Source organism: Thalassophryne amazonica, chromosome 3 (genome assembly GCF_902500255.1).
Source record: "Thalassophryne amazonica chromosome 3, fThaAma1.1, whole genome shotgun sequence".
In the NCBI taxonomy this organism is placed as follows: domain Eukaryota; kingdom Metazoa; phylum Chordata; class Actinopteri; order Batrachoidiformes; family Batrachoididae; genus Thalassophryne; species Thalassophryne amazonica.
This window is the reverse complement of record NC_047105.1, coordinates 135629641-135657252: the sequence shown is the minus strand read 5'-3', so window position 1 is coordinate 135657252 and position 27612 is coordinate 135629641. Positions and strand designations below refer to the sequence as shown.

General features: G+C 40.2%; 1 protein-coding gene across 3 annotated transcripts in view; it reads left to right on the top strand.

Moving 5' to 3' along the window:
- The window catches only part of pdzrn3b (PDZ domain containing RING finger 3b), a 441562-nt gene that overhangs the window by 348431 nt on the left and 65519 nt on the right, over positions 1-27612 (top strand). Inside the window, exon 1 of one of the 3 annotated variants that reach the window (XM_034167480.1) lies at positions 10032-10105. The exons of the other annotated variants lie outside the window; for them this stretch is intronic. Coding sequence (XP_034023371.1) covers positions 10037-10105 — 69 coding nt within the window. The 5' untranslated portion in view covers positions 10032-10036. Of the gene's footprint in view, positions 1-10031; positions 10106-27612 lie in introns of those variants that run through there. 3 annotated transcript variants of the gene reach the window in all.

The window sequence follows — 27612 nt, the reverse complement described above, 5'->3', positions numbered from 1 at the left end:
CACGGGTCAGCCTTCGATCCTCACACTCATCGAGTCATTTCAATTTAATTCAATTTGTTTAATTTATGTAGCGCCAAATCACAACAAAGCTGCCATAAGGTACTTCACACAAGTAAGGTCTCACCTTTCCAACCCCTAGAGCAAGCACACAGGCGACAGTGGTAAGAAAAAACTCCCTCTGATGATTTGAGGAAGAAACCTCAAGCAGACCAGACTTAAATGGGTGACCCACTGCCGACACAGTTGACAACACAAATATACAGGAAACTTTGGGAGTCCATGCTCATGCACAGGATGGGAGGCTTGCAGAAGAAGACATCCACTCCACCTTCTGGATGGAGCTGCACCTCAAACAGAGAGAAAAAAAAACAGAATCAGGCGGCACAAAGACAACAAATACAAATAATTTGTCAGCATAAAGCAACTTTTTTATTCACCCTAGGTGCACAAAGTAGTCCTGCACCCTGAGAACACAGAGCTCGGGCCGGTACGTAGGGTTTAATTAAGTCAGCTAAGTAGGGAGGTGCCAGTCTGTGAACAGTTTTATAAGTTAGTAGCAGAACTTTAAAATCTGATCTCACAGGGACAGGGAGCCAGTGAAGAGATGCCAAAATGGGTGTATTGTGGTCAAACTTTCTGCTTCATGTCAAGAGTCTGGGAGCAGCATTTTGAACCAATTGGAGAAGGAGAAAAAGGATAAAGGGACAGAAATATTTTAAGATGTCAGTGACGTAATGTGTGGAGCAGAAATTCCTTCGGGGGACAGTAAAGTTGGATATGTTAAAGGAATGATTCTTTCACAGAAAGAAAGTGATGAACCGTGATTCATCATCTGACTCAGAGGACGACACGTGCATGCTCTGGTCACAGGTCCACCTCTCCGACCACCTCAGCAGCATCTAACGTGGCCCACGAACATTTTATGCTAAATTATTCTTCTTTTGCTTTTTTCTTCTAAACTTTGCAACATGACTATACTTTTTTAACTGCAGCACCAAAACACCCGACATACAAATATTTATTCAGATCAGCTTCTTCCACAGTTTATATTTCACAAGCTGCTTTACATATGCACATTTGAAAAATAAACTATTCATGCCAACAGTAAGTTGATTTTTTATTCCACCACATCATCCACAGATGAAGGATTTCATACGGGTCAACATTTAAAAATGCTTGAGTCATTTTGAAAAGTTCACCACATTATTAGTCTGATCATAAGATTCCAAAAAGGCAAAGTTGGATATCTATGACTGAATGTTATCTAGTTATAGTGTAAAAACACCAAAAAATGTGACAAAGGTCAGTTTCACTTTGAACAGAGGTCACAAATGGAAGGTGCTCCAATTTTGGTTAAAAAAAAAAGTGACTGAAATTCTACAACTTAGATTTGGGCTGTTAGTAATGATACACTGGGATTACTTTGTGCACTTCTGTGACCCACTCAAAGTATACGGCATTCGCAGCAAAACACAGTACTCGTTTTTCTAAGTGTTTCTGACAGCATTTACGTTGCTTTGAGGAGAACATCCCAGTGCGTGCTCGAATGGAACAGAGCTGCTAACATCCGCACGTTAATGACAAAGTGTGACGTCGTGTCATGATGACTCGGTTTCTCTGTTCTTGTTGATGGAGTCACAGTAAAAGCAGCAGCCGCTCTCCACTGTGATAAGACTTAGTGCACGTGCATGTTCATCATGAATGCAGTCTGTTAAAAAAGTCTCTCTTTTCTGTTTTTTTTTTTTTTTTTTTTTTTTTTTACATAAGCTGTCAGTCAGGGAAGTGGGTGTTGCACCACTGTTTTTGGACATTCTCACCTTATGATGTCATAAAGGTCTGATTGGGACAGAAGTCATGAACAGTGGCGCTGCCAGGAAATTTTTGTTGGGGGGGCTGGGGTAAAAGTTGGAGGGACTCCACAAAATGTTGTTGAAATGAACAATATATAGTAAATTACTTTATAAATACCAAGGTATATATTTTAGTCGCCCGTGCTCCTCTAAAATGTGGTATCAATGCACACACACATCACTACAATGATTGCAAGTTCAGTAAACTTGCACATAGGTATACAAAATGAATTCATTGAAATGGTGCTCAAGACAATGCATGGGATCAACCTTACACAAATCGTCTATATCAAAGATTTATTGCCAATTTAACACCGAGGTTTTGGCCGAACAAACGATATACAGCTTCTGTATATTCTGTGTTAGTGCGCGGCTGCGGCCGACGTGCTTGATGAATTCCTGTGCAAAAAGTAGTTCCCAGATAATTGTGATAGATTCCTGTGAGATAATAAGTATATCTCATCTAAATCAATTCTAAAATTTACCAGTAATAAAATTTTAAAGATAAGTGAAGTTTTAAGAGTGGCCGTAATAAATATTTAGGAAACCTAAATTTTTGGAGTAGGGAGTTAAATTTGTCTCAATAATACTTGCAAATGCACAGAGGGTGATTTACAAATATCCTTTGATTTGTACACGTGCTTTGTGATCCACAAACACAAATTTCTGATTTGTAACTTGTGTGTGAGATTTTTTCAAATAAATGTTTATTTGCAAAACTGAAAATTCTGTTTGTGAAGGGTGATTCAGCATTGGTGGATCACCGAACACACACATTCATCACTTTGCTCAGTTACGCAATGTTGAGGCATTTTCAGTGCAAAACTGCAGTTGAGATCCACAAATATGTCAGTCGCTATTCACATTATTGGCAGAATTATTGGGGGGAGCTGAAGAGGGGCTTGGCTCATTATTGGGGGAGCTTAAGCCCCCCTTGGCGCCGCCACTGGTCATGAATCTCACTTCCCACCTTTATTCACCCACTGAGGAATGAAGTGTAACTCCTAATGACGATTGTCTCAGGAGCTGTTTGGTGTATTTGATATATGAATGAATGAATGAAAACTGTTTATTTCGAACATTTGATACAACAACAATTACAAGATAGATCAGTGAAGACAACAACAGAAAAGTTCCTACTGTGTACCCAACATGTCCGAAAGGGGGTAGGGTGAAGCATCAGCTTATTTATCCCTACCCCTTCTTCCCCACAACCAGTAATACCCTTTGCCACATATACATTACATTACATATACATTATACATATACTACATATACATTCCTACACACCTAAACCGATATCTATTTATATATATATATATATATATATATATATATATATATATATATACACCTACACATACCTACTTACATACAAAAAACTATATATTTACAAGCCAAAGCAAAGAACAAAAACACCCTAACCCCCATTACCCTTCCTCCTCCCTATACCTAGAAAAAAACATATTTTTGTACCGCTGTTTGAACTGGTTCATGCTTGGACATTGCTTGAGCCCCACTCCCAATCTGTTCCACATCCTCACCCCACAGACAGAAATACAGAAACCTTTAATGTTGTTCGTGCCCACTGATGCTTTAAATTAAATTTCCCCCTCAGATTGCAATCCCCTGATCTGTTAAAAAACATATTTTTAATATTTGCTGGAAATAAATTATTGCTTTATACACGATTTGTACTGTGAATTTTAAGAATTTGGATTGTAAAAATAGTGGATTTGTATGATCTCTATAGCCAGTATTATGAATAATTCTTATACAACCCCTGGCAAAAATTATGGAATCACTGGCCTCAGAGGATGTTCATTCAGTTGTTTAATTTTGTAGAAAAAAAGCAGATCACAGACATGACACAAAACTAAAGTCATTTCAAATGGCAACTTTCTGGCTTTAAGAAACACTATAAGAAATCAGGAAAAGAAATTGTGGCAGTCAGTAACGGTTACTTTTTTAGACCAAGCAGAGGGAAAACAATATGGAATCACTCAATTCTGAGGAAAAAATTATGGAATCATGAAAAACAAAAGAACGCTCCAACACATCACTAGTATTTTATAACAGCTTGCAGTCTCTGAGGCATGGTCTTAATGAGTGACAAACAGTACTCTTCATCAATCTGGCTCCAACTTTCTCTGATTGCTGTTGCCAGATCAGCTTTGCAGGTTGGAGCCTTGTCATGGACTATTTTCTTCAACTTCCACCAAAGATTTTCAATTGGATTAAGATCCGGACTGTTTGCAGGCCATGACATTGACCCTATGTGTCTTTTTGCAAGGAATGTTTTCACAGTTTTTGCTCTATGGCAAGATGCATTATCATCTTGAAAAATGATTTCATCATCCCCAAACATCCTTTCAATTGATGGGATAAGAAAAGTGTCCAAAATATCAACATAAACTTGTGCATTTATTGATGATGTAATGAGAGCCATCTCCCCAGTGCCTTTACCTGACATGCAGTCCCATATCATCAATGACTGTGGAATTTACATGTTCTCTTCAGGCAGTCATCTTTATAGATCTCATTGGAACGGCACCAAACAAAAGTTCCAGCATCATCACCTTGCCCAATGCAGATTCGAGATTAATCACTGAATATGACTTTCATCCAGTCATCCACAGTCCACGATTGCTTTTCCTTAGCCCAATGTAACCTTGTTTTTTTCTGTTTAGGTGTTAATGATGGCTTTCGTTTAGCTTTTCTGTATGTAAATCCCATTTCCTTTAGGCGGTTTCTTACAGTTCGGTCACAGACGTTTACTCCAGTTTCCTCCCATTCATTCCTCATTTGTTTTGTTGTGCATTTTCGATTTTTGAGACATATTGCTTTAAGTTTTCTGTCTTGACGCTTTGATGTCTTCCTTGGTCTACCAGTATGTTTGCCTTTAACAACCTTCCCATGTTGTTTGTATTTGGTCCAGAGTTTAGACACAGCTGACTGTGAACAACCAACATCTTTGCAACATTGCGTGATGATTTACCCTCTTTTAAGAGTTTGATAATCCTCTCCTTTGTTTCAATTGACATCTCTCATGTTGGAGCCATGATTCATGTCAGTCCACTTGGTGCAACAGCTCTCCAAGGTGTGATCACTCCTTTTAGATGCAGAATAACGAGCAGATCTGATTTGATGCAGGTGTTAGTTTTGTGGATGAAAATTTACAGGGTGATTCCATAATTTAATCCTCAGAATTGAGTGAGTCCATATTTTTTTCCATCTGCTTGGTCTAAAAAGTAACCATTACTGACTGCCACAATTATTTTTCCTGATTTCTTATAGTGTTTCTTAAAGCCAGGAAGTTGCCATTTGAAATGACTTTAGTTTTGTGTCATGTCTGTGATCTGCTTTTTTTCTACAAAATTAAACAACTGAATGAACATCCTCCGAGGCCGGTGATTCCATAATTATTGCCAGGGGTTGTAGTTCTTTTCTGCTTTTGTCTTTTCTGATAGTGATTGTGTTGTACCTTTATAAGTATTACCCCATACCTCTGCACAGTACTGTAAATATGGTAAAACCAGTGAGCAGTAAAGAATGCGGAGTGAGTTGTGGTGCAGAATATGTTTCGCTTTGTTTAGAACTGAAATGCTTCTTGACAGTTTACTTTGTATATGTTTTATATGAATCTTCCAGTTTATCTTATCATCTATTATCACCCCCAGAAACTTATTTTCATGTACCCTTTCAATATCTACCCCTTTGACTTGTAACTGAACCTGTATGTCTGTATTACAAGAGCCAAATAACATGTATTTTGTTTTACTTAATTTAATGATGATTTGTTTCTGTCAAACCATATTTTCAATTTTCCCATTTCTATACTGATCCTCCTCAGTAACTCCTGCAAATCCCCCCCTGAACAAAAAATGCTTGTCATCTGCAATAATACTAATTTTAATATTTTGGAAACATTGACAATATCATTTATATAAATTAGAAACAGTTTTGGACCCATACTGACCCCTGTGGGACGCCACAAGCATTGTCCAAGCATGATGATGTATATTCCCCCAACTTCACAAACTGTTTTTCTGTTACTTAAGTAGCTTCTCACCCAGTGCACACCAACCCCCTAATCCCATACTGTTCATGTTTATTGATTAATATGTCATGATTGATTGTATCAAAAGCCTTTTTTAGGTCTATAAATATTCCAACTGAATGTAGTTTGTGGTCTATGGCATTTGTAATCTCCTCAACTGATTCTGCTAATGCAAGTGATGTTGAACTATGTGCTCTGAATCCATATTGACTATCAGTAAGTAATTTATATTTATTTATGAATTTGTCTAATCTATTATTGAATAACTTTTCTAATAATTTGGAAAATTGTGGAAGCAAAGAAACAGGTCTATAATTTGTGAAGTGGTGTCTATCCCCAGTCTTATACAGCGGCACAACCTTAGCTATTTTCATTTGATTGGGAAATTTACCGGTTTGAAATGATAAGTTACAGATGTATGTTAATGGTTCTACAATCCATTCAATGACCTGTTTTACCACCACCATATCAATTTCATTTAAATCAGTAGATGTTTTATATTTACAATTATTCACAATGTCTCTAATTTCTTTTCCATCCACTGCTGTGAGGAACATTGAACAGGGATTTCTTTCTATGAGATTATTATCCCAATCCTCAGGTTGGGAATTGGGAATTTTTTCTGCTAAGCTTGGTCCAATATTTACAAAAAAGTTATTAAAATCGTTAACTACCTCATCTTTATTTTCCTTCTTGACATTATTATCAATGAAATACTGAGGGTAACTCTGTTTTTTATTACCATTTTTGATAATGCTATTTAATATATCCTATATTCCTTTAATATTGTTTTTGTTATTATATAATATGTTACTATAATATTCCTTCCTACATATCCGTATAATATTAGTTAATCTATTTTTGTATTTCTTATATCTATTTTCGCTCTTTGTCTTTAGTTTATGAATTCTCTATACAGTGTATTTTCTTATTACATGCATTTCGTAACCTTTCGTCATCCATGGTCGATCTTGGATTTTTTGTTTTCTGTAGTCTTGTTTAATTGGACAATTTTTATCATATAATGATGTAAATATTTGTAAAAAAAAGTTTCATATGCACTATCAACATCACTTTCAATCAATCAATCAATCAATCAACATTTATTTATAAAGCGCTTTACAGCACCGACTGGTGTCCAAAGTGCTTAACATTAAAAACACAAATTTACAAAAATAAAACACATATAAAATAAAATTTTAAAACAACACATAAAAAGGGAACATAAAAATAACAGAACATGTCACCTCCCCACTAAGTGTTAAAAGCCAGTTTAAATAAATAAGTCTTTAACTTATATTTAAAAAGTGCTAGGTCAGGAATAGTACGTAACTCAAGAGGTAGCTCACACTTTCACTGTATACCTTTTCCCAGTTTTGCTCCTGTAAATCCTTCTTTAGTGTGTTCATGTTTTCCTCTGTCCACACTCGCCTGTATTTTATTTTCTCCTCTGGCTGATTCCGCCGATGGTTTCTATTATAAATGATGAAAACTGGTAGATGATCACTAATGTCATTGATTAATAATCCACACACAGTGTTATTCTCAATATCATTGACTTCTGCTGTTGAAATGGATTATTGATAATTTGTTATCCGTTTTAATGATCCGATTAAACTGTTCATCTGTATAATAGCAACAGCTGTCATTGATATTTGAGAAGAAATTATTGTCCGGGTCTATATCGTGCTCCAAGTCCAGTACATTGTGGTCTGTGTATTTAAATGTTCTCAGTTCTACTTTTCCATGATCAGCAATCCTTTGAGTTATATCCTTCTTATCTCCAGATGTAGATGATGTAGTAGATGAATAGGTTCCTCTGGTCTGTGTCATGGTGTTGTGATGTGTTTGTGTCCTCATACCTTATTGGTCGTATTTGTCCAGATCCTCGATGTTCCTGATTACCATAACCTTCGCTTGTTCTGGTGTTCCATTCAGCTTGATAAATGTTTTGCAGTTGGATGTCCATGTCTGTTGAATTTTTTCCCTGCTTTTTTAAGAAACGAGCTTTCCTGGCGATGTCTGCGTTTCTTTTGGTCAGATGTTCATTGATGAATACGTTTGTTCCTTTAAGTTTCCGTCCCTGTTTTAACAATGCCATTTTATGTTTTCTGTTGACAAACCTCATTATAACTGCTCGCTTGTCTCCATCCTCTCTCCTGGGCAGGGGCGGCACACTTCAATGTTATTACAGTCCATTTGATACCTTTAGATTGCAGGAAGTCAGCCACCTGTTGTTCCACTGAGCTGGCCTCCTGCTCGCTGGCCTCCCCTCCGCTGTCTTCTGACACCGCCCGTGCGTAGGATCGAGGTTTAATATGAATTCCTGTAATAATAACGTCGTTCATCCTTGTGTACTGTTCCAACTCCGCAACACGGTTCTCCAGGTGCACCAGACGCCAGTCTTTCTCGGCATTCTGGATCCGGAGAGCCTTCACTTCTTCCACCAGCTCCATAATGGATTTCTGCTGCATTTTAACAACAGAGATTTCCTCAGACAAAAAGTCCAGGGACTTTTTGATATCGTCTCCCTCCTCCGCCGTCAGTGCCTTCTTTGGACCCATGGTCAGATAACTCTGCACTGGCGCCTCGGGCCTCGGTAAGCCGCGCTGGTGGAACTGCGCTGACGCCTCGGACCTCGGTGGAGCCGCGCCGGTGGAACTGCGCTGGCGCCTCGGGCCTCGGTGGAGCCGCGCCGGTGGAAAACAATCCTGCTGTGGATCAGCGAACTTCACACTAATAATGTGATTATTAACTGTCAGATAATGTAAAACCTCTTAATCATTCTAAAGTTGATTGTAAGCAGAAACAAGGCAGTTTAAGCGCAAACGGGGCGATAATCTCTTTTTGCTGCTAGCGCTAAATTGCTGCTAGCGCTCAGTCATGACGCTGCTGACTCATGGTTAATGTTATTTTCTGATATTTTTTTTCTGATGTTATTTTCTGTTATTTTCATGATGTAATATAAATATTACATCGTGGAAACATTACTCTCTGAAACCTGTGACAGAGCCCTGAGAGGAGAAGAAGAGCTTTGTGATGACTGAAGAGCTTTGTGGTGACTGAAGAACTTTGTGATGACTGAAGAGCTTTGTGGTGACTGAAGAACTTTGTGGTGACTGAAGAGCTTTGTCGTGACTGAAGAATTTTGTGGTGATTGAAGAACTTTGTAGTGACTGAAGAACTTTGTGGTGACTGAAGAGCTTTGTGGTGACTGAAGAACTTTGTGGTGACTGAAGAGCTTTGTCGTGACTGAAGAATTTTGTGGTGATTGAAGAACTTTGTAGTGACTGAAGAACTTTGTGGTGACTGAAGAACTTTGTAGTGACTGAAGAACTTTGTGGTGACTGAAGAGCTTTGTGGTGACTGAAGAACTTTGTGGTGACTACAGAACTTTGTGGTGATTGATGAGCTTTGTGGTGACTGAAGAGCTTTGTGGTGACTACAGAACTTTGTGGTGATTGATGAGCTTTGTGGTGACTGAAGAACTTTGTGGTGACTGAAGAGCTTTGTGATGACCAGAAGAGCTTTGTGGTGACTGAAGAGCTTTGTGGTGACTGAAGAACTTTGTGGTGATTGATGAGTTTTGTGGTGACTGAAGAGCTTTGTGGCAACTGAAGAACTTTGTGGCGACTGAAGAACTTTGTGATGACTGAAGAGCTTTGTGGTGACTGAAGAACTTTGTGGTGATCGAACAGCTTTGTGGTGACTGAAGAACTTTGTGATGACTGAAGAGCTTTGTGGTGACTGAAGAACTTTGTGATGACTGAAGAGCTTTGTGGTGACTGAAGAACTTGTCGCTCACTGTTTGTGGACAGTAAGGCGCCTTCATGCTGCACACTCTCCCCGCATTCGCTGTGCAGCTTAATAAACATGAGGGTGGCGTGCACGTGTATAAATGTGGGAGGCGTGGCTCTGCCTGCTCTCAGGGAGAAGGGGGAGGTAGGATGTGAAGCGAGGGGGGTGGTGGGGATGCACAGAAATAAAGGCACAAATCAGTGCTGCCAGTTTGCTCGTAGTGCAGCTGTGGGAGTGGAGGGGAAGGAGCTCAGCGTGCGTGTGTTTGCGTTTCCCTTCCTGCCCGTGTGGCTGGAGGTGGAGTGTGGATGGTGGCACCTCCTCCACCATGGGATGCAGCCTCTGTACTCTGCACAAGCCTGAGGAGCGTTACAAACTGCTCTATGAAGTCTGCCAGGTACAGCGTGTGTTTTCGGAGTGTTTGGGGCTTGTTGAAGTGTGTCTGAGTGAGTCCATGTCTGCTGAAGCTCGAACAGGCTGACCTCAGGCTGAAGAGGTCAGCGAGAGCTGCTGGAGGGGGTGTCGGCTCCGTGTGTGTGTGTGTGTGTGTGTGTTTAACTCCTGTTTGACTGAAGTGTAAATTTAAGTCTCGTGCGCTTGTTTTGCATGTATTTTACACCAACGTGGTGTTCCATTAAACCGTCGGCGTCTCTCCTGAGCTCAGCGTGGTTGCCGTCCTGGTGGATGGACCTGTACGTGTCAGTTGGTTTGATGTGCATTTGTGAATCAGCGTCAGACCGTCATGTGATGATGTCATCAGTCATAATACTGTCAGTGTGATGCTGAGCTGGATCTGGCTTTCAGAGCAAAACCAGCCTGATCAGTGCATCAGTACTACAAGTATGCAGTCCTCTCTCAAAGTATAGGATTATTAGTACTAGACCAGTTCATTTGTGTTATCTGACCTTCTGTAGACATTTTGGGTTTGTTTGAGAAGACAGTAACATAGAACATTGTACCGTTTCTGTCTACACTGAATGCTGGGTTGCTTTGAAATGACTTTAGTTTTGTGTCATGTCTGTGATCTGCTTTTTTCCTACAAAATTAAACAACTGAATGAACATCATCCGAGGCCGGTGATTCCATAATTTTTGCCAGGGGTTGTAGTAACTGTATCAATCCTACATCTTGATGTCTTCATCCAATTGTTGATTTCTTCTTTTGTAATTTTAATCTACAATCTCATCTTTGTCTTTATTGGATCAGTGGTTAGCACTGTTGCCTCACAGCAAGAAGGTCGTAGGTTCCATTCCCACCTGTGGCCTTTCTGTGTGGTGTTTGCCTGGGTTTCCTGCGGGTGCTCCGGTTTCCTCTCACATCTAAACACATACAGATTAGGTGAACTGGAACCTTTATAATTGTCCAGGTCTCCCTTTTAAAAGAGATCTCAGTGGGACTAACCTGGTTAAATAAATGAAGTTCTTCCATCATCCCTCTTTTTCCCTCGGGGCCACCACAGCTGATCCAGTATGCGTGTTCATTTGGCACAAGTTTTACACTGGATGCCATTCCTGAAGCAACTCCATATTCCATGGAGAATGGTCACGGCTGGTCTTGTGCCAGAACCTTCTGCTCTGTAAAACATGCACACTAACACACTAAACTCAGCACAAACTCTAAAATATCTTCATATAATACACAGAAAAGAAGTGTGTAAGAAACTGGCGGTCTGATTTTTTGCTGTGTTCTATGTTGTTGAGCAAATCCCGATGGAAACGTCAAGACATAAAAGTTGACTTTCAGAACTGTATTCATCTTTTGATCTCAAAGCTACTTGTAGGGCCGGCATCTCAGTGGGGCAACCAATTGGACTTCAAATGTTTAGACCTGGGTTTGATACCCAAGCGCGCTGCCTGTCTGTGTCCTTGGACAGGACACTTCATCTCATTGTATGAGTCCACCCAGCTGTGATTGCTGTTATAAGCATGCACCCTGTACGATGGCGGTCCTGGACCCTCATAGGTTCCACATTATGGAATACAGTCCAGCACCAGTGGAATTTAAAGCCTATGAAGGACTTACTAACTTTGATCTCAAACCTACATGCCTTGAGGAGTGGAACAAAAACTCCACTGAGACTGTATTATAATCAAGGAATTAAACTGTTAATTGCCATCTTTAGAATCAGAATCAGAATCGCCTTTATTGTCATTGTAATTTGAATTACGAGATTTGAGTGCAACTCCAAACAGGTGCTTTCCGTGGTGCAAATAATTTTTAGCCAAATAAAAGATAGTGAAATTTAACAGTAAATTATTCAGAGTATATGTACAACTAATATAAACACAAGGTAAAATAAAATGAAATGACTAAATAATGTAAAACGTGAAATATATACAACTGTGGAAGAGTTAATTGATTTAATTGATATTCTTAAGAAATTTCTTGTGAACATAAATACTGACATGTTTCTGGCTCTCCAGTTGTTAGAGCAGATTAATCTTTCATCATCATCATCATATATATATGAATTATTAGAATAGAATACAGTAATTCTTTATTGTCCACCAAGGTGGAAAATTGTCTTCGGCTCACCAGCACAAGAAAGACAACACTAAAATACAAACATCATCATACATTAAAAACATATAATAGACACAATAAAACAAAGATAAGATATAGTAAAATACATAGTAATAAAAGAAGAAGTAAAATAAGATCTAGTAAGATAAATAAAATGTAATTTTTTGTGAAATGTTGAATTATAGAATGATACTTTTTAGAGACTGTGACATTTTAGGATGCATCACATCATGCTGCTCACATAAACTCAGGAATTGTTTCAATCCCAATAGTTGTTGATGGAATATGGGCGAACTCACGGGACAGAAATGGAGGAACTCTTGCTTGACCCGCTTGCAGGTTCTGGTCTTTTGTCTGAAGGTCCACTTCCTTGTCAGAACACCTCTCACTCAAGTCTGCCATCTCAATAGCAATGCATCCATGACGCAAACATCTGTTTGTGTCACCTGTCATTGCTTAAAGACAATGAGAGGTGACAGTGTGACTGGTTTAATTCATGTTACACCCAAAACACACCCATGATTAATTGACTCAACCTGTGCCTTATGTTCTGTTCTGCACTGTCTTAATAGCAATGTGGATGAGGACACGCCCCAAATATACTTCTGTTATGCACTTTAGGCCATGCACTGCAGAGGGTCAAAACCACAGGGCCCATATCTCAGAATTTTGGTTGTTGTTTGATTGTTTGGACGATTCCCTCACAGAGCGACAGCTTTTGTCTGGAATGTTTTTAACATGAAGAAACACGACTCATCTCTGGGTTCTCCCTAGAAATCTTTCATATAGCGCTGCTGTTGGCATTTATCACTCGAGGCGGTGCGCAATGAGGAAGCTCTAGCATCGTTGACTGTTTCAAGTACAAATAGAGGCCATTTCCTGCAACTTCAGGCTTCAGTCTTCTCTAAATATACAATTTAAGAGACATAAGAAAATCTCCAACACCACATTCTTCTTATGATAGAATGTTATTTATTGCACAATACATAACAATCTACACACTAAATGTCCCAAATAGTTCTGGAATTAACTTAATTAGACCATGATATTTTTACCTTTTACATGTAAAGTTGGAAAGATATTCAACTAGTCAACCTTCCAGAATCAATAACTTCAAAGTGAATCACCATTTTAAATCAAATGACACCTCTTTCCAAACACTGTAATACAGACAACAAACTACAAGAGACTAAACCCTTTTTATTCCCCAAGTACAACCAGAGGGGGCTCATTGATGTGTGATGTGAGTTTGGTGGCACTGCAACATATAAATAAAACATTAGACATTTGATTCATATTTATCGGAGTAAAAATCCCCAAAATTATATAAAAGTTTATTTTCCCCATCTAAGTGGTGTAGTACAACTGGAGGGTGCTCATTGATTTGTGATGTGAGTTTTGGGGCTCTACAAACCATTAGTGTATCGGTATTGAGTTTTTATCAAAGCATTTCCTTTCGCCGTGGTAATTTGTTGACAGTCCCTGAGCTCCGGTCTTGTTGCCAGCTGCACGTCAAGATCAGTGTAATTCATAAAGAACGGAGGACGTCTGATTTTGGTGAAAAAACGGTTTTGTTCAGTTTTAGTTTGTTGTCTGTATTACAACGTTTGGAAAGAGGTGTCATTTGATTTAAAACAGCGATTCGCTTTGATGTTATTGATTCTGGAATGACCTATCTTTCCAGCTTTGGCAAACAGCCACAGCAAATCCCACAACCACACAACAGAGTGGAGGATATTATTATTATTATTATTATTTTCCTTTACATGAAGGACAGTAACTACAGTTTCCAAACCGGCGAACTGGGAGATATTAATAGTCGAGTCCATGCCAGAGAACCCCATTGTGGGCTGCCCCACAAAAAAGACACATTAATGACAAATAAATAAAAACTCCAGTCTGAAACGATTTCACTTCTGCCCGCAGCACTAGAAGAGTTGCGATTAGCGACTTTAATCAGCAGAAAGATGAGTTGTGAGGAACATCTTTAACTGGCTTTGATGGGGGTTGAAGAATAAATTGTGGAATTGAGCCCACAGTCAACGTAGAGAAATGATCGCTTTCTCACTACGCAATCTCGAAAATAACATAATGGCCCAATTGTAACGGCTGTTATAACACCAGCGAGAACCCTGGGCTTTGATGAATAAATTATCAAATCAAAAAAACGCCGCGAGGTGACACCACAGTATAACAGCGCTATGCGCGGTGCTGTTATTCCTTGTCTGTGGAGAACCCTGCATCTTGAGACGACAGTAAAAGTATCTGAGTGAACATGTAGTTGACAGAGTGAAGTGCCGTTTGAGACAAAGCAAATGTCTGCTGGCATCTGGTCTGTGAGACGTGGTTGGGGTTGAAGTCCTGTCTAATGAGAGATCGCTGACTTGTGTGGCTGTGCTGCGTCTTTCAGGGCTGCTTTTTTTTCTTTTTTTTTTAAGGCCTTCAAATCGTTCCTCCTTTTCATCCACAATGGACCAGAGCCAAGCATTGTCCTCCTGTCACACCAAATGACTGCTCCACTTACAGCGCAGGGGGCCGCTTGGCCAGCGTCTGGGTTTAATGAAGGTAATGATGAATCTCTGCCCATTATTCTCCTCAAGAAGCAGCTCCCAGCCTTCAGGGGAAGATAACATGGGCCAACTTGACACTGTGTCTGCAAATGGTTCGGCTTTGATCACGTCTGCTGAGGAAAGACTAAAAGCTTTTGACTTATTTCAGAGAAAAGTGGGCGTAGCAGCATGATAACTGTGGTAGCAGTTCTGTAAACCAACACGTCCAACGCGCCACCATCAGACACTCCGTTTTTCTTTCGTGGCTGTCATCAGTGAGTGTGAGTGTGTTCCGTGGTGTCCTGCAAAGCCACATCAGCGTATCCAGACTTTCATTCTGTGAGCTGGTTTGACCCGTCCTAAAGTCGGGTGCACTTTCAAGGTTCAAGGTTCAAGGAACACATTTAATTTCAGTTTTTTTTTCCAATTTGTTTTCATTTATATAGCGCCACATCACAACAGAGTTGCCTCAAGGTGATTCACACAAGTAAGGTCTAACCTTACTAACCCCCAGAGCGACAGTGGTAAGGAAAAACTCCCTCTGAGGAAGAAACCTCAAGCAGACCAGACTCAAAGGGGTGACCCTCTGCTTGGGCCATGATACAAACATAAATTACAGAACAATTCACAGAAAGAATTCACAAAACAAATATACAGGAAATGCTGTATTTCTGTAATGCTGTAAATTTCGTACCATTTACATGTTAATGGTACAAATTAGTATTCAGGTCCCAGTTATTTAAAAAAAACCTTCTAAAAACTAAAGACATAAATATAAACTATTAAATAAATAAAATAAAAGCTGAAAATGACCTATGTTTAATACCAAATATAAGTGTGACAGCAAGTAGATTATAATATTGCACTGGGAATTAAGTGAGAACCAACATTGCACGTATATTGCACACAGGAGATTATTGCACATGGACAGTTAAAGTATTTTTAGTGCAGACTGTATATGATGGTATAAGTTCTAGGGAGCATAGCTCGAGTTCAACAGTCTAACAGACTCGGGGAAGAAGCTGTTTCTGGGCCTGGTAGTTCTACTCTGAATGCTCCTGAGCCGCCTGCCTGAGGAGAGGGGCTGAAACAGACTGTGTGTGGGATAGGAGGAGTCCCTCAGAATGCGGAGAGTCCTTCCCCTGCACTGTGATGAGTAGAGACCTGAGGTGATGAAAAGGCTGCTCCCTACAAACCTCTGTGCAGCCTTTACCACCCTCTGCAACCCCCCCCCCCCCCCCAGCAGCCATGCAGCTGCCATGCCATAAAAGACGGTGTTTTTGACACTTCTTCCTCAAAAGCAGACCACTTTCATGCTTTATATTTAATTTATTTATTTTTGCTGGTTGTGTACGTTTGTTTGCTGGTGTACGAGGTCTATTAGAAAGGTATCCGACCTTATTATTTTCAAAAACCATATGGATTTGAATCACGTGTGATTACATCAGACATGCTTGAACCCTCGTGGGCATGCAAGAGTTTTTTCACGCCTGTCGGTTACGTCATTCGCCTGTGGCAGTCTTTGAGTGAGGAGTGGCCCACCCTCTCGTCGTTTTTTCATGTTTAGGAATGGCTCAGAGACTGCTGCTTTGTTTGAGCAAATTTTTTTTCAAACTGTAAGGCACAACTGAGTGGACACCATTCGATAAATTCAGCTGGTTTTCGGTAAAAATTTTAACGGCTGATGAGAGATTTGGTCTGGTAGGTCACTTCAAGGACGGCCCACGGCGCCTGACGGCGATCTGCGCTTCGAGGCCGCGGCAGCGCTCACACCGTTTCAAGTTGAAAACTTCCATATTTCAGGCTCTGTTGATCCAGGAAGTCGTCAGAGAACAGAGAACTTTTAGAAGAAGTCGGCATGAGGAGTTTATTCGGACATTCCATTGTTAACGGACATTTTGTAATGAAAGAACATGCGGGCAGAGTCGCATGTCGGGCCGGACCCGACCGCGGGGGGTCGCGACAGGAAAAACACCTCCATTGGAAACCTTAACGGGCAAGTTGGAACATGCCCAAGCTGTTAAACAATTTCTCAGTTACTCACTTGCTGAAAGCCATCAAAAGCCGCCTGAATTTTACAAATGGTTTTCAACACGGAGGTGTTTTTCCTGTCGCGGCGCACACAGATTTGCCGAGTCGTCACGGAAACGACTCGGCGAATTTGCGCGCACGTCTTTCATTAAAAAATGTCCTTAAACAGTGGAATGTCCGCATAAAGTCCTCATGCCGGCCTCTTCTGAATCCTCTCTGTTCTCTCACGACGTCCTGGGTGAATTAAGCCTTAAATTAAGATGTTTTCAGGTGGAAACAGGCCGACAACGGCACCTGGAAGCGCTGCACGATGTCCTGCTCTGTGGGAAGTCCTTACACCAACAGAAACACCCCATAATCTCTCATCAGCCGTTAAACTTTTCACCGAAAACCAGCTTCATTTATCGAATAGTGTCCACTCAGATATTCCTCACAGGTCCATAAAAAATGTTGATAAAGCAACTCGAGCAGCGTGTGAAACAAAGGAATTCAGCCGAGAGGGCGGGACCACATCTCACTCAAGGCCTGCCCACAGGGAAATGACGTCACCGACACGCGTGAAAAAACTCACGCATGTGCACGAGGGTTCAAGCATGATTGGTGTAATCACACGTCATTCAAATCCATATAGTTAAAAAAAATAAATAAAAGGGTCAGTTTATTATCTAATAGACCTCATATTTATGTTATTACTCAGTGGCTCCTCCCCTTCACCCCTGTTAAACTTTAAACTTGATGCAGCAGAATTAAAAATGGTCAGACTCTGTCCCATAATGAGTGATATGTGGAAATAACTTATAAGTAAACATGTGACTGTCTGATGCCGTGCTTTTGACTATGTTATGACTTCATCATCGTGATTTCTTCATGAAGTCATTCATACCAATAAATCACAAAAATGTTTCTGATCAATACATATTTTAGATCATCCATTTGAGGTTCTTGAGATATACAACAACAACAAAAAGTGTTTTTCGGACCATGTTTTCCTTGACCTTGTTCGCTGATGTAGAACCAAACTACTCCAACATCTCATCAACATTTCTCAGCACTGCAGCCAGTGAGTCAAAACTTCACACATTCTCAAGAAATGGTTTCTCAGAATGCAAAAGAGGTCAACTTTTTCTGGGTCAGGCTCAGAAATTCCCAGTTGTGCCTATCTTTTCCAAGGATGCATGTGCACTCATACACACACACACACTCAGAAAACAACACCCTGTGTCACTGCTTGGCTGGGGTTCAGGGTGATTACTAATGTTATACACTGAATATTTTGTGTAGTAAATACCAGCACACTTCATTTCTGTCAGTTATTCATTAGTTTTTCTGTTTGATTTATAATTTCAGTAAAATCTCATCTTGTTAATTATCAGTTCACAGTATAACATCAAAAGACTGGTCAGTGTGATAAAACACTGATCAAATCTCTGATTGCTGTTCCGATATTTGCAGTTTAAGCAGCGTTAAATGGACTTTGAAGCAAACAGACCTTTTTTTTCTCACAACTGTTTTTTGGTAGGCCAACCACCAGGCCTCTACTGGTGGTTGGCTCTCACTGCGGTATTGTATCACTTCCTGTTCCGGAGCACAGCGGTGTTTTTCTGTATCTGTTAGCTGTTTAATCTGCGCAGTTAGATTGATCTAGTTATCTAGATTACGATTTGTTTCCCAGTGTAATCTTTACGTGCCTTAACTAAAGCACTCCTTCTGCTGAGTCACCTCTAAATTATTTACACATTATTCACTTTGCGTGTTTTTAGGAATCCGCTAGCTTAGCGTAGCTACTAGCTCTTAGCCGATTTAGCATGGCGGCTTCTCCTGTCTCTCCCGCACTTTTCTGCTCTGGGTGTGAAATGTTTAGTTATTCCTCGGCCTCCTTTAGCAGTAACGGTACTTGTAATAAGTGTAGCTTATTCGTAGCTTTGGAGGCCAGGCTGGGCGAATTGGAGACTCGGCTCCGCACCGTGGAAAATTCTACAGCTAGCCAGGCCCCTGTAGTTGGTGCGGACCAAGGTAGCTTAGCCGCCGTTAGTTCCCCCCTGGCAGATCCCGAGCAGCCAGGAAAGCAGGCTGACTGGGTGACTGTGAGGAGGAAGCGTAGCCCTAAACAGAAGCCCCGTGTACACCGCCAACCCGTTCACATCTCTAACCGTTTTTCCCCACTCGACGACACACCCGCCGAGGATCAAACTCTGGTTATTGGCGACTCTGTTTTGAGAAATGGGAAGTTAGCGACACCAGCAACCATAGTCAGTTGTCTTCCGGGGGCCAGAGCAGGCGACATTGAAGGAAATTTGAAACTGCTGGCTAAGGCTAAGCATAAATTTGGTAAGATTGTAATTCACGTCGGCAGTAATGACACCCGGTTATGCCAATCGGAGGTCACTAAAATTAACATTAAATCGGTGTGTAACTTTGCAAAAACAATGTCGGACTCTGTAGTTTTCTCTGGGCCCCTCCCCAATCGGACCGGGAGTGACATGTTTAGCCGCATGTTCTCCTTGAATTGCTGGCTGTCTGAGTGGTGTCCAAAAAATGAGGTGGGCTTCATAGATAATTGGCAAAGCTTCTGGGGAAAACCTGGTCTTGTTAGGAGAGACGGCATCCATCCCACTTTGGATGGAGCAGCTCTCGTTTCTAGAAATCTGGCCAATTTTCTTAAATCCTCCAAACCGTGACTATCCAGGGTTGGGACCAGGAAGCAGAGTTGTAGTCTTACACACCTCTCTGCAGCTTCTCTCCCCCTGCCATCCCCTCATTACCCCATCCCCGTAGAGACGGTGCCTGCTCCCAGACTATCAATAACCAGCAAAAATCTATTTAAGCATAAAAATTCAAAAAGAAAAAAATAATATAGCACCTTCAACTGCACCACAGACTAAAACAGTTAAATGTGGTCTATTAAACATTAGGTCTCTCTCTTCTAAGTCCCTGTTGGTAAATGATATAATAATTGATCAACATATTGATTTATTCTGCCTAACAGAAACCTGGTTACAGCAGGATGAATTTGTTAGTTTAAATGAGTCAACACCCCCGAGTCACACTAACTGTCAGAATGCTCGTAGTACGGGCCGGGGCGGAGGATTAGCAGCAATCTTCCATTCCAGCTTATTAATTAATCAAAAACCCAGACAGAGCTTTAATTCATTTGAAAGCTTGTCTCTTAGTCTTGTCCATCCAAATTGGAAGTCCCAAAAACCAGTTTTATTTGTTATTATCTATCGTCCACCTGGTCGTTACTGTGAGTTTCTCTGTGAATTTTCAGACCTTTTGTCTGACTTAGTGCTTAGCTCAGATAAGATAATTATAGTGGGCGATTTTAACATCCACACAGATGCTGAGAATGACAGCCTCACACTGCATTTAATCTATTATTAGACTCTATTGGCTTTGCTCAAAAAGTAAATGAGTCCACCCACCACTTTAATCATATCTTAGATCTTGTTCTGACTTATGGTATGGAAATAGAAGACTTAACAGTATTCCCTGAAAACTCCCTTCTGTCTGATGATTTCTTAATAACATTTACATTTACTCTGATGGACTACCCAGCAGTAGGGAATAAGTTTCATTACACTAGAAGTCTTGCAGAAAGCGCTGTAACTAGGTTTAAGGATATGATTCCTTCTTTATGTTCTCTAATGCCATATAACAACACAGTGCAGAGTAGCTACCTAAACTCTGTAAGGGAGATAGAGTATCTCGTCAATAGTTTTACATCCTCATTGAAGACAACTTTGGATGCTGTAGCTCCTCTGAAAAAGAGAGCTTTAAATCAGAAGTGTCTGACTCCGTGGTATAACTCACAAACTCGTAGCTTAAAGCAGATAACCCGTAAGTTGGAGAGGAAATGGCGTCTCACTGGCGTCATTTAGAAGATCTTCACTTAGCCTGGAAAAAGAGTCTGTTGCTCTATAAAAAAGCCCTCCGTAAAGCTAGGACATCTTTCTACTCATCACTAATTGAAGAAAATAAGAACAACCCCAGGTTTCTTTTCAGCACTGTAGCCAGGCTGACAAAGAGTCAGAGCTCTATTGAGCTGAGTATTCCATTAACTTTAACTAGTAATGACTTCATGACTTTCTTTGCTAACAAAATTTTAACTATTAGAGAAAAAATTACTCATAACCATCCCAAAGACGTATCGTTATCTTTGGCTGCTTTCAGTGATGCCGGTATTTGGTTAGACTCTTTCTCTCCGATTGTTCTGTCTGAGTTATTTTCATTAGTTACTTCATCCAAACCATCAACATGTTTATTAGACCCCATTCCTACCAGGCTGCTCAAGGAAGCCCTACCATTATTTAATGCTTCGATCTTAAATATGATCAATCTATCTTTGTTAGTTGGCTATGTACCACAGGCTTTTAAGGTGGCAGTAATTAAACCATTACTTAAAAAGCCATCACTTGACCCAGCTATCTTAGCTAATTTTAGGCCAATCTCCAACCTTCCTTTTCTCTCAAAAATTCTTGAAAGGGTAGTTGTAAAACAGCTAACTGATCATCTGCAGAGGAATGGTCTATTTGAAGAGTTTCAGTCAGGTTTTAGAATTCATCATAGTACAGAAACAGCATTAGTGAAGGTTACAATGATCTTCTTATGGCCTCGGACAGTGGACTCATCTCTGTGCTTGTTCTGTTAGACCTCAATGCTGCTTTTGATACTGTTGACCATAAAATTTTATTACAGAGATTAGAGCCATGCCATAGGTATTAAAGGCACTGCGCTGCGGTGGTTTGAATCATATTTGTCTAATAGATTACAATTTGGTTCATGTAAGTGGGGAATCTTCTCACAGACTAAAGTTAATTATGGGTTCCACAAGGTTCTGTGCTAGGACCAATTTAGTCACTTATATATGCTTCCCTTAGGCAGTATTATTAGACGGTATTGCTTAAATTTTCATTGTTACGCAGATCAATCAATCAATCAATTCAATCAGTTTTTTTTTTATATAGCGCCAAATCACAACAAACAGTTGCCCCAAGGCGCTTTAATATTGTAGGCGAAGGCCATACAATAATTATGTAAAACACCCAACGGTCAAAACGACCCCCTGTGAGCAAGCACGTTGGCTACAGTGGGAAGGAAAACTCCCTTTTAACAGAAGAACCTCCAGCAGAACCAGGCTCAGGGAGGGGCAGTCTTCTGCTGGGACTGGTTGGGCTGAGGGAGAGAACCAGGAAAAGACCTGCGGTGGAGGGGAGCAGAGATCGATCACTAATGATTAAATGCAGAGTGGTGCATACAGAGCAAAAAGAGAAAGAAACAGTGCATCATGGGAACCCCCCAGCAGTCTACGTCTATAGCAGCATAACTAAGGGATGGTTCAGGGTCACCTGATCCAGCCCTACTATAAGCTTTAGCGAAAGGAACTTTTAAGCCTAATCTAAAAGTAGAGAGGGTGTCTGTCTCCCTGATCGAATTGGGAGCTGGTTCCACAGGAAGGAGCCTGAAACGCTGAAGGCTCTGCCTCCCAGTCTACTCTTACAAACCCTAGGAACTACAAGTAAGCCTGCAGTCTGAGAGCGAAGCGCTCTATTGGGGTGATATGGTACTACGAGGTCCCTAAGATAAGATGGGACCAGATTATTCAAAACCTTATAAGTAAGAAGAAGAATTTTAAATTCTATTCTAGAATTAACAGGAAGCCAATGAAGAGAGGCCAATATGGGTGAGATATGCTCTCTCCTTCCAGTCCCCGTCAGTACTCTAGCTGCAGCATTTTGAATTAACTGAAGGCTTTTTAGGGAACTTTTAGGACAACCTGATAATAATGAATTACAATAGTCCAGCCTAGAGGAAATAAATGCATGAATTAGTTTTTCAGCATCACTCTGAGACAAGACCTTTCTGATTTTAGAGATATTGCGTAAATGCAAAAAAGCAGTCCTACATATTTGTTTAATATGCGCTTTGAATGACATATCCTGATCAAAAATGACTCCAAGATTCTCACAGTATTACTAGAGGTCAGGGTAATGCCATCCAGAGTAAGGATCTGGTTAGACACCATGTTTCTAAGATTTGTGGGGCCAAGTACAATAACTTCAGTTTTATCTGAGTTTAAAAGCAGGAATTAGAGGTCATCCATGTCTTATGTCTGTAAGACAATCCTGCAGTTTAGCTAATTGGTGTGTGTCCTCTGGCTTCATGGATAGATAAAGCTGGGTATCATCTGCGTAACAATGAAAATTTAAGCAATACCGTCTAATAATACTGCCTAAGGGAAGCATATATAAAGTGAATAAAATTGGTCCTAGCACAGAACCTTGTGGAACTCCATAATTAACTTTAGTCTGTGAAGAAGATTCCCCATTTACATGAACAAATTGTAATCTATTAGACAAATATGATTCAAACCACCGCAGCGCAGTGCCTTTAATACCTATGGCATGCTCTAATCTCTGTAATAAAATTTTATGGTCAACAGTATCAAAAGCAGCACTGAGGTCTAACAGAACAAGCACAGAGATGAGTCCACTGTCCGAGGCCATAAGAAGATCATTTGTAACCTTCACTAATGCTGTTTCTGTTCTATGATGAATTCTAAAACCTGACTGAAACTCTTCAAATAGACCATTCCTCTGCAGATGATCAGTTAGCTGTTTTACAACTACCCTTTCAAGAATTTTGAGAGAAAGGAAGGTTGGAGATTGGCCTATAATTAGCTAAGATAGCTGGGTCAAGTGATGGCTTTTTAAGTAATGGTTTAATTACTGCCACCTTAAAAGCCTGTGGTACATAGCCAACTAACAAAGATAGATTGATCATATTTAAGATCGAAGCATTAAATAATGGTAGGGCTTCCTTGAGCAGCCTGGTAGGAATGGGGTCTAATAAACATGTTGATGGTTTGGATGAAGTAACTAATGAAAATAACTCAGACAGAACAATCGGAGAGAAAGAGTCTAACCAAATACCGGCATCACTGAAAGCAGCCAAAGATAACGATACGTCTTTGGGATGGTTATGAGTAATTTTTTCTCTAATAGTTAAAATTTTGTTAGCAAAGAAAGTCATGAAGTCATTACTAGTTAAAGTTAATGGAATACTCAGCTCAATAGAGCTCTGACTCTTTGTCAGCCTGGCTACAGTGCTGAAAAGAAACCTGGGGTTGTTCTTATTTTCTTCAATTAGTGATGAGTAGAAAGATGTCCTAGCTTTACGGAGGGCTTTTTTATAGAGCAACAGACTCTTTTTCCAGGCTAAGTGAAGATCTTCTAAATTAGTGAGACGCCATTTCCTCTCCAACTTACGGGTTATCTGCTTTAAGCTACGAGTTTGAGAGTTATACCATGGAGGCAGACACTTCTGATTTAAAGCTCTCTTTTTCAGAGGAGCTACAGCATCCAAAGTTGTCTTCAATGAGGATGTAAAACTATTGACGAGATACTCTATCTCCCTTACAGAGTTTAGGTAGCTACTCTGCACTGTGTTGTTATATGGCATTAGAGAACATAAAGAAGGAATCATATCCTTAAACCTAGTTACAGCGCTTTTCTGAAAGACTTCTAGTGTAATTAAACTTATTCCCTACTGCTGGGTAGTCCATCAGAGTAAATGTAAATGTTATTAAAAAATGATCAGACAGAAGGGAGTTTTCAGGGAATACTGTTAAGTCTTCTATTTCCATACCATAAGTCAGAACAAGATCTAAGATATGATTAAAGTGGTGGGTGGACTCATTTACTTTTTGAGCAAAGCCAATAGAGTCTAATAATAGATTAAATGCAGTGTTGAGGCTGTCATTCTCAGCATCTGTGTGGATGTTAAAATCGCCCACTATAATTATCTTATCTGAGCTAAGCACTAAGTCAGACAAAAGGTCTGAAAATTCACAGAGAAACTCACAGTAACGACCAGGTGGACGATAGATAATAACAAATAAAACTGGTTTTTGGGACTTCCAATTTGGATGGAGAAGACTAAGAGACAAGCTTTCAAATGAATTAAAGCTCTGTCTGGGTTTTTGATTAATTAATAAGCTGGAATGGAAGATTGCTGCTAATCCACCGCCCCGGCCCGTGCTACGAGCATTCTGGACAGTTAGTGTGACTCGGGGGTGTTGACTCATTTAAACTAACATATTCATCCTGCTGTAACCAGGTTTCTGTTAGGCAGAATAAATCAATATGTTGATCAATTATTATATCATTTACCAACAGGGACTTAGAAGAGAGAGACCTAATGTTTAATAGACCACATTTAACTGTTTTAGTCTGTGGTGCAGTTGAAGGTGCTATATTATTTTTTCTTTTTGAATTTTTATGCTTAAATAGATTTTTGCTGGTTATTGGTAGTCTGGGAGCAGGCACCGTCTCTACGGGGATGGGGTAATGAGGGGACCGACTACAGGGGCCTGGCTAGCTGTAGAATTTTCCACGGTGCGGAGCCGAGTCTCCAATTCGGCCAGCCTGGCCTCCAAAGCTACGAATAAGCTACACTTATTACAAGTACCATTACTGCTAAAGGAGGCCGAGGAATAACTAAACATTTCACACCCAGAGCAGAAAAGTGCGGGAGAGACAGGAGAAGCCGCCATGCTAAATCGGCTAAGAGCTAGTAGCTACGCTAAGCTAGCGGATTCCTAAAAACACGCAAAGTGAATAATGTGTAAATAATTTAGAGGTGATTCAGTAGAAGGAGTGCTTTAGTTAAGGCACGTAAAGATTACACTAGGAAACAAATCGTAATCTAGATAACTAGATCAATCTAACTGCGCAGATTAAACAGCTAACAGAAAAACACCGCTGTGCTCCGGAACAGGAAGTGATACAATACCGCAGTGAGAGCCAACCACCAGTAGAGGCAAGCAAGAGTGCCTCTACCCAGCTTTATCTATCCATGAAGCCAGAGGACACACACCAATGAGCTAAACTGCAGGATTGTCTTACAGACATAAAGACATGGATGACCTCTAATTTCCTGCTTTTAAACTCAGATAAAACTGAAGTTATTGTACTTGGCCCCACAAATCTTAGAAACATGGTGTCTAACCAGATCCTTACTCTGGATGGCATTACCCTGACCTCTAGTAATACTGTGAGAAATCTTGGAGTCATTTTTGATCAGGATATGTCATTCAAAGCGCATATTAAACAAATATGTAGGACTGCTTTTTTGCATTTACGCAATATCTCTAAAATTAGAAAGGTCTTGTCTCAGAGTGATGCTGAAAAACTAATTCATGCATTTATTTCCTCTAGGCTGGACTATTGTAATTCATTATTATCAGGTTGTCCTAAAAGTTCCCTAAAAAGCCTTCAGTTAATTCAAAATGCTGCAGCTAGAGTACTGACGGGGACTGGAAGGAGAGAGCATATCTCACCCATATTGGCCTCTCTTCATTGGCTTCCTGTTAATTCTAGAATAGAATTTAAAATTCTTCTTCTTACTTATAAGGTTTTGAATAATCAGGTCCCATCTTATCTTAGGGACCTCGTAGTACCATATCACCCCAATAGAGCGCTTCGCTCTCAGACTGCAGGCTTACTTGTAGTTCCTAGGGTTTGTAAGAGTAGAATGGGAGGCAGAGCCTTCAGCTTTCAGGCTCCTCTCCTGTGGAACCAACTCCCAATTCAGATTAGGGAGACAGACACCCTCTCTACTTTTAAGATTAGGCTTAAAACTTTCCTTTTTGCTAAAGCTTATAGTTAGGGCTGGATCAGGTGACCCTGAACCATCCCTTAGTTATGCTGCTATAGACGTAGACTGCTGGGGGGTTCCCATGATGCACTGTTTCTTTCTCTTTTTGCTCTGTATGCACCACTCTGCATTTAATCATTAGTGATCGATCTCTGCTCCCCTCCACAGCATGTCTTTTTCCTGGTTCTCTCCCTCAGCCCCAACCAGTCCCAGCAGAAGACTGCCCCTCCCTGAGCCTGGTTCTGCTGGAGGTTTCTTCCTGTTAAAAGGGAGTTTTTCCTTCCCACTGTAGCCAAGTGCTTGCTCACAGGGGGTCGTTTTGACCGTTGGGGTTTTACATAATTATTGTATGGCCTTGCCTTACAATATAAAGCGCCTTGGGGCAACTGTTTGTTGTGATTTGGCGCTATATAAAAAAAATTGATTGATTGATTGATTGGTACACAACTCGTATATAATGTATAACGTAATGTATAACATTCTCCCTCTGGTAAAAATCTTTGGCTCACAGAGAATAACTTCAGGAAAAGTGATCTTTCCAGTCTTTGTCTAAAGAGAACTCCTGTAAACCACAAATATCTAAATCCTGCGTATTTTTAAATTCAGATGATTCTGAGATTATGTATAATCTTCCATTATTTTTATGCCCGCAACAATGGGTGACATGTGAATGGACAGGAAAGCCCATTTACACGTCAGCCATTGTTGTGGTCCAGCGATATTTTAAACTGTATTTCAAACGGAATGAGGCAGAAACAGGTCATTTACACACATACATAAGTGGAAAATTATGAAGAATGTTTTAAAGGTTGATATTAAAAACTAAAGTCATTTCAAGGCTCAAATTAAAAATATCACTTGTGTCCATACAGCATTATAGTATTCAGTATTATTTATTTATATAGTCACACCTTTTTTCTGTATTGTCAGTGCATTAATTTGGGATTTTTGTGTGTTGTTATTGTGTAGTTATTATTATTGGCCATCGTCATTGTAATGACGGTGAAAGAGTGAAGAGAGGCTGTGCAGGTCGATCAGTCATCAGTGCAGCCTGTTAAAACCAGTCTCCATTACAGACAGCTTGGTGCATGCTGATAAGTGCCCCTCGTCAATGTTGTAAGAAATACAGCTACAATACAAAGAGGTT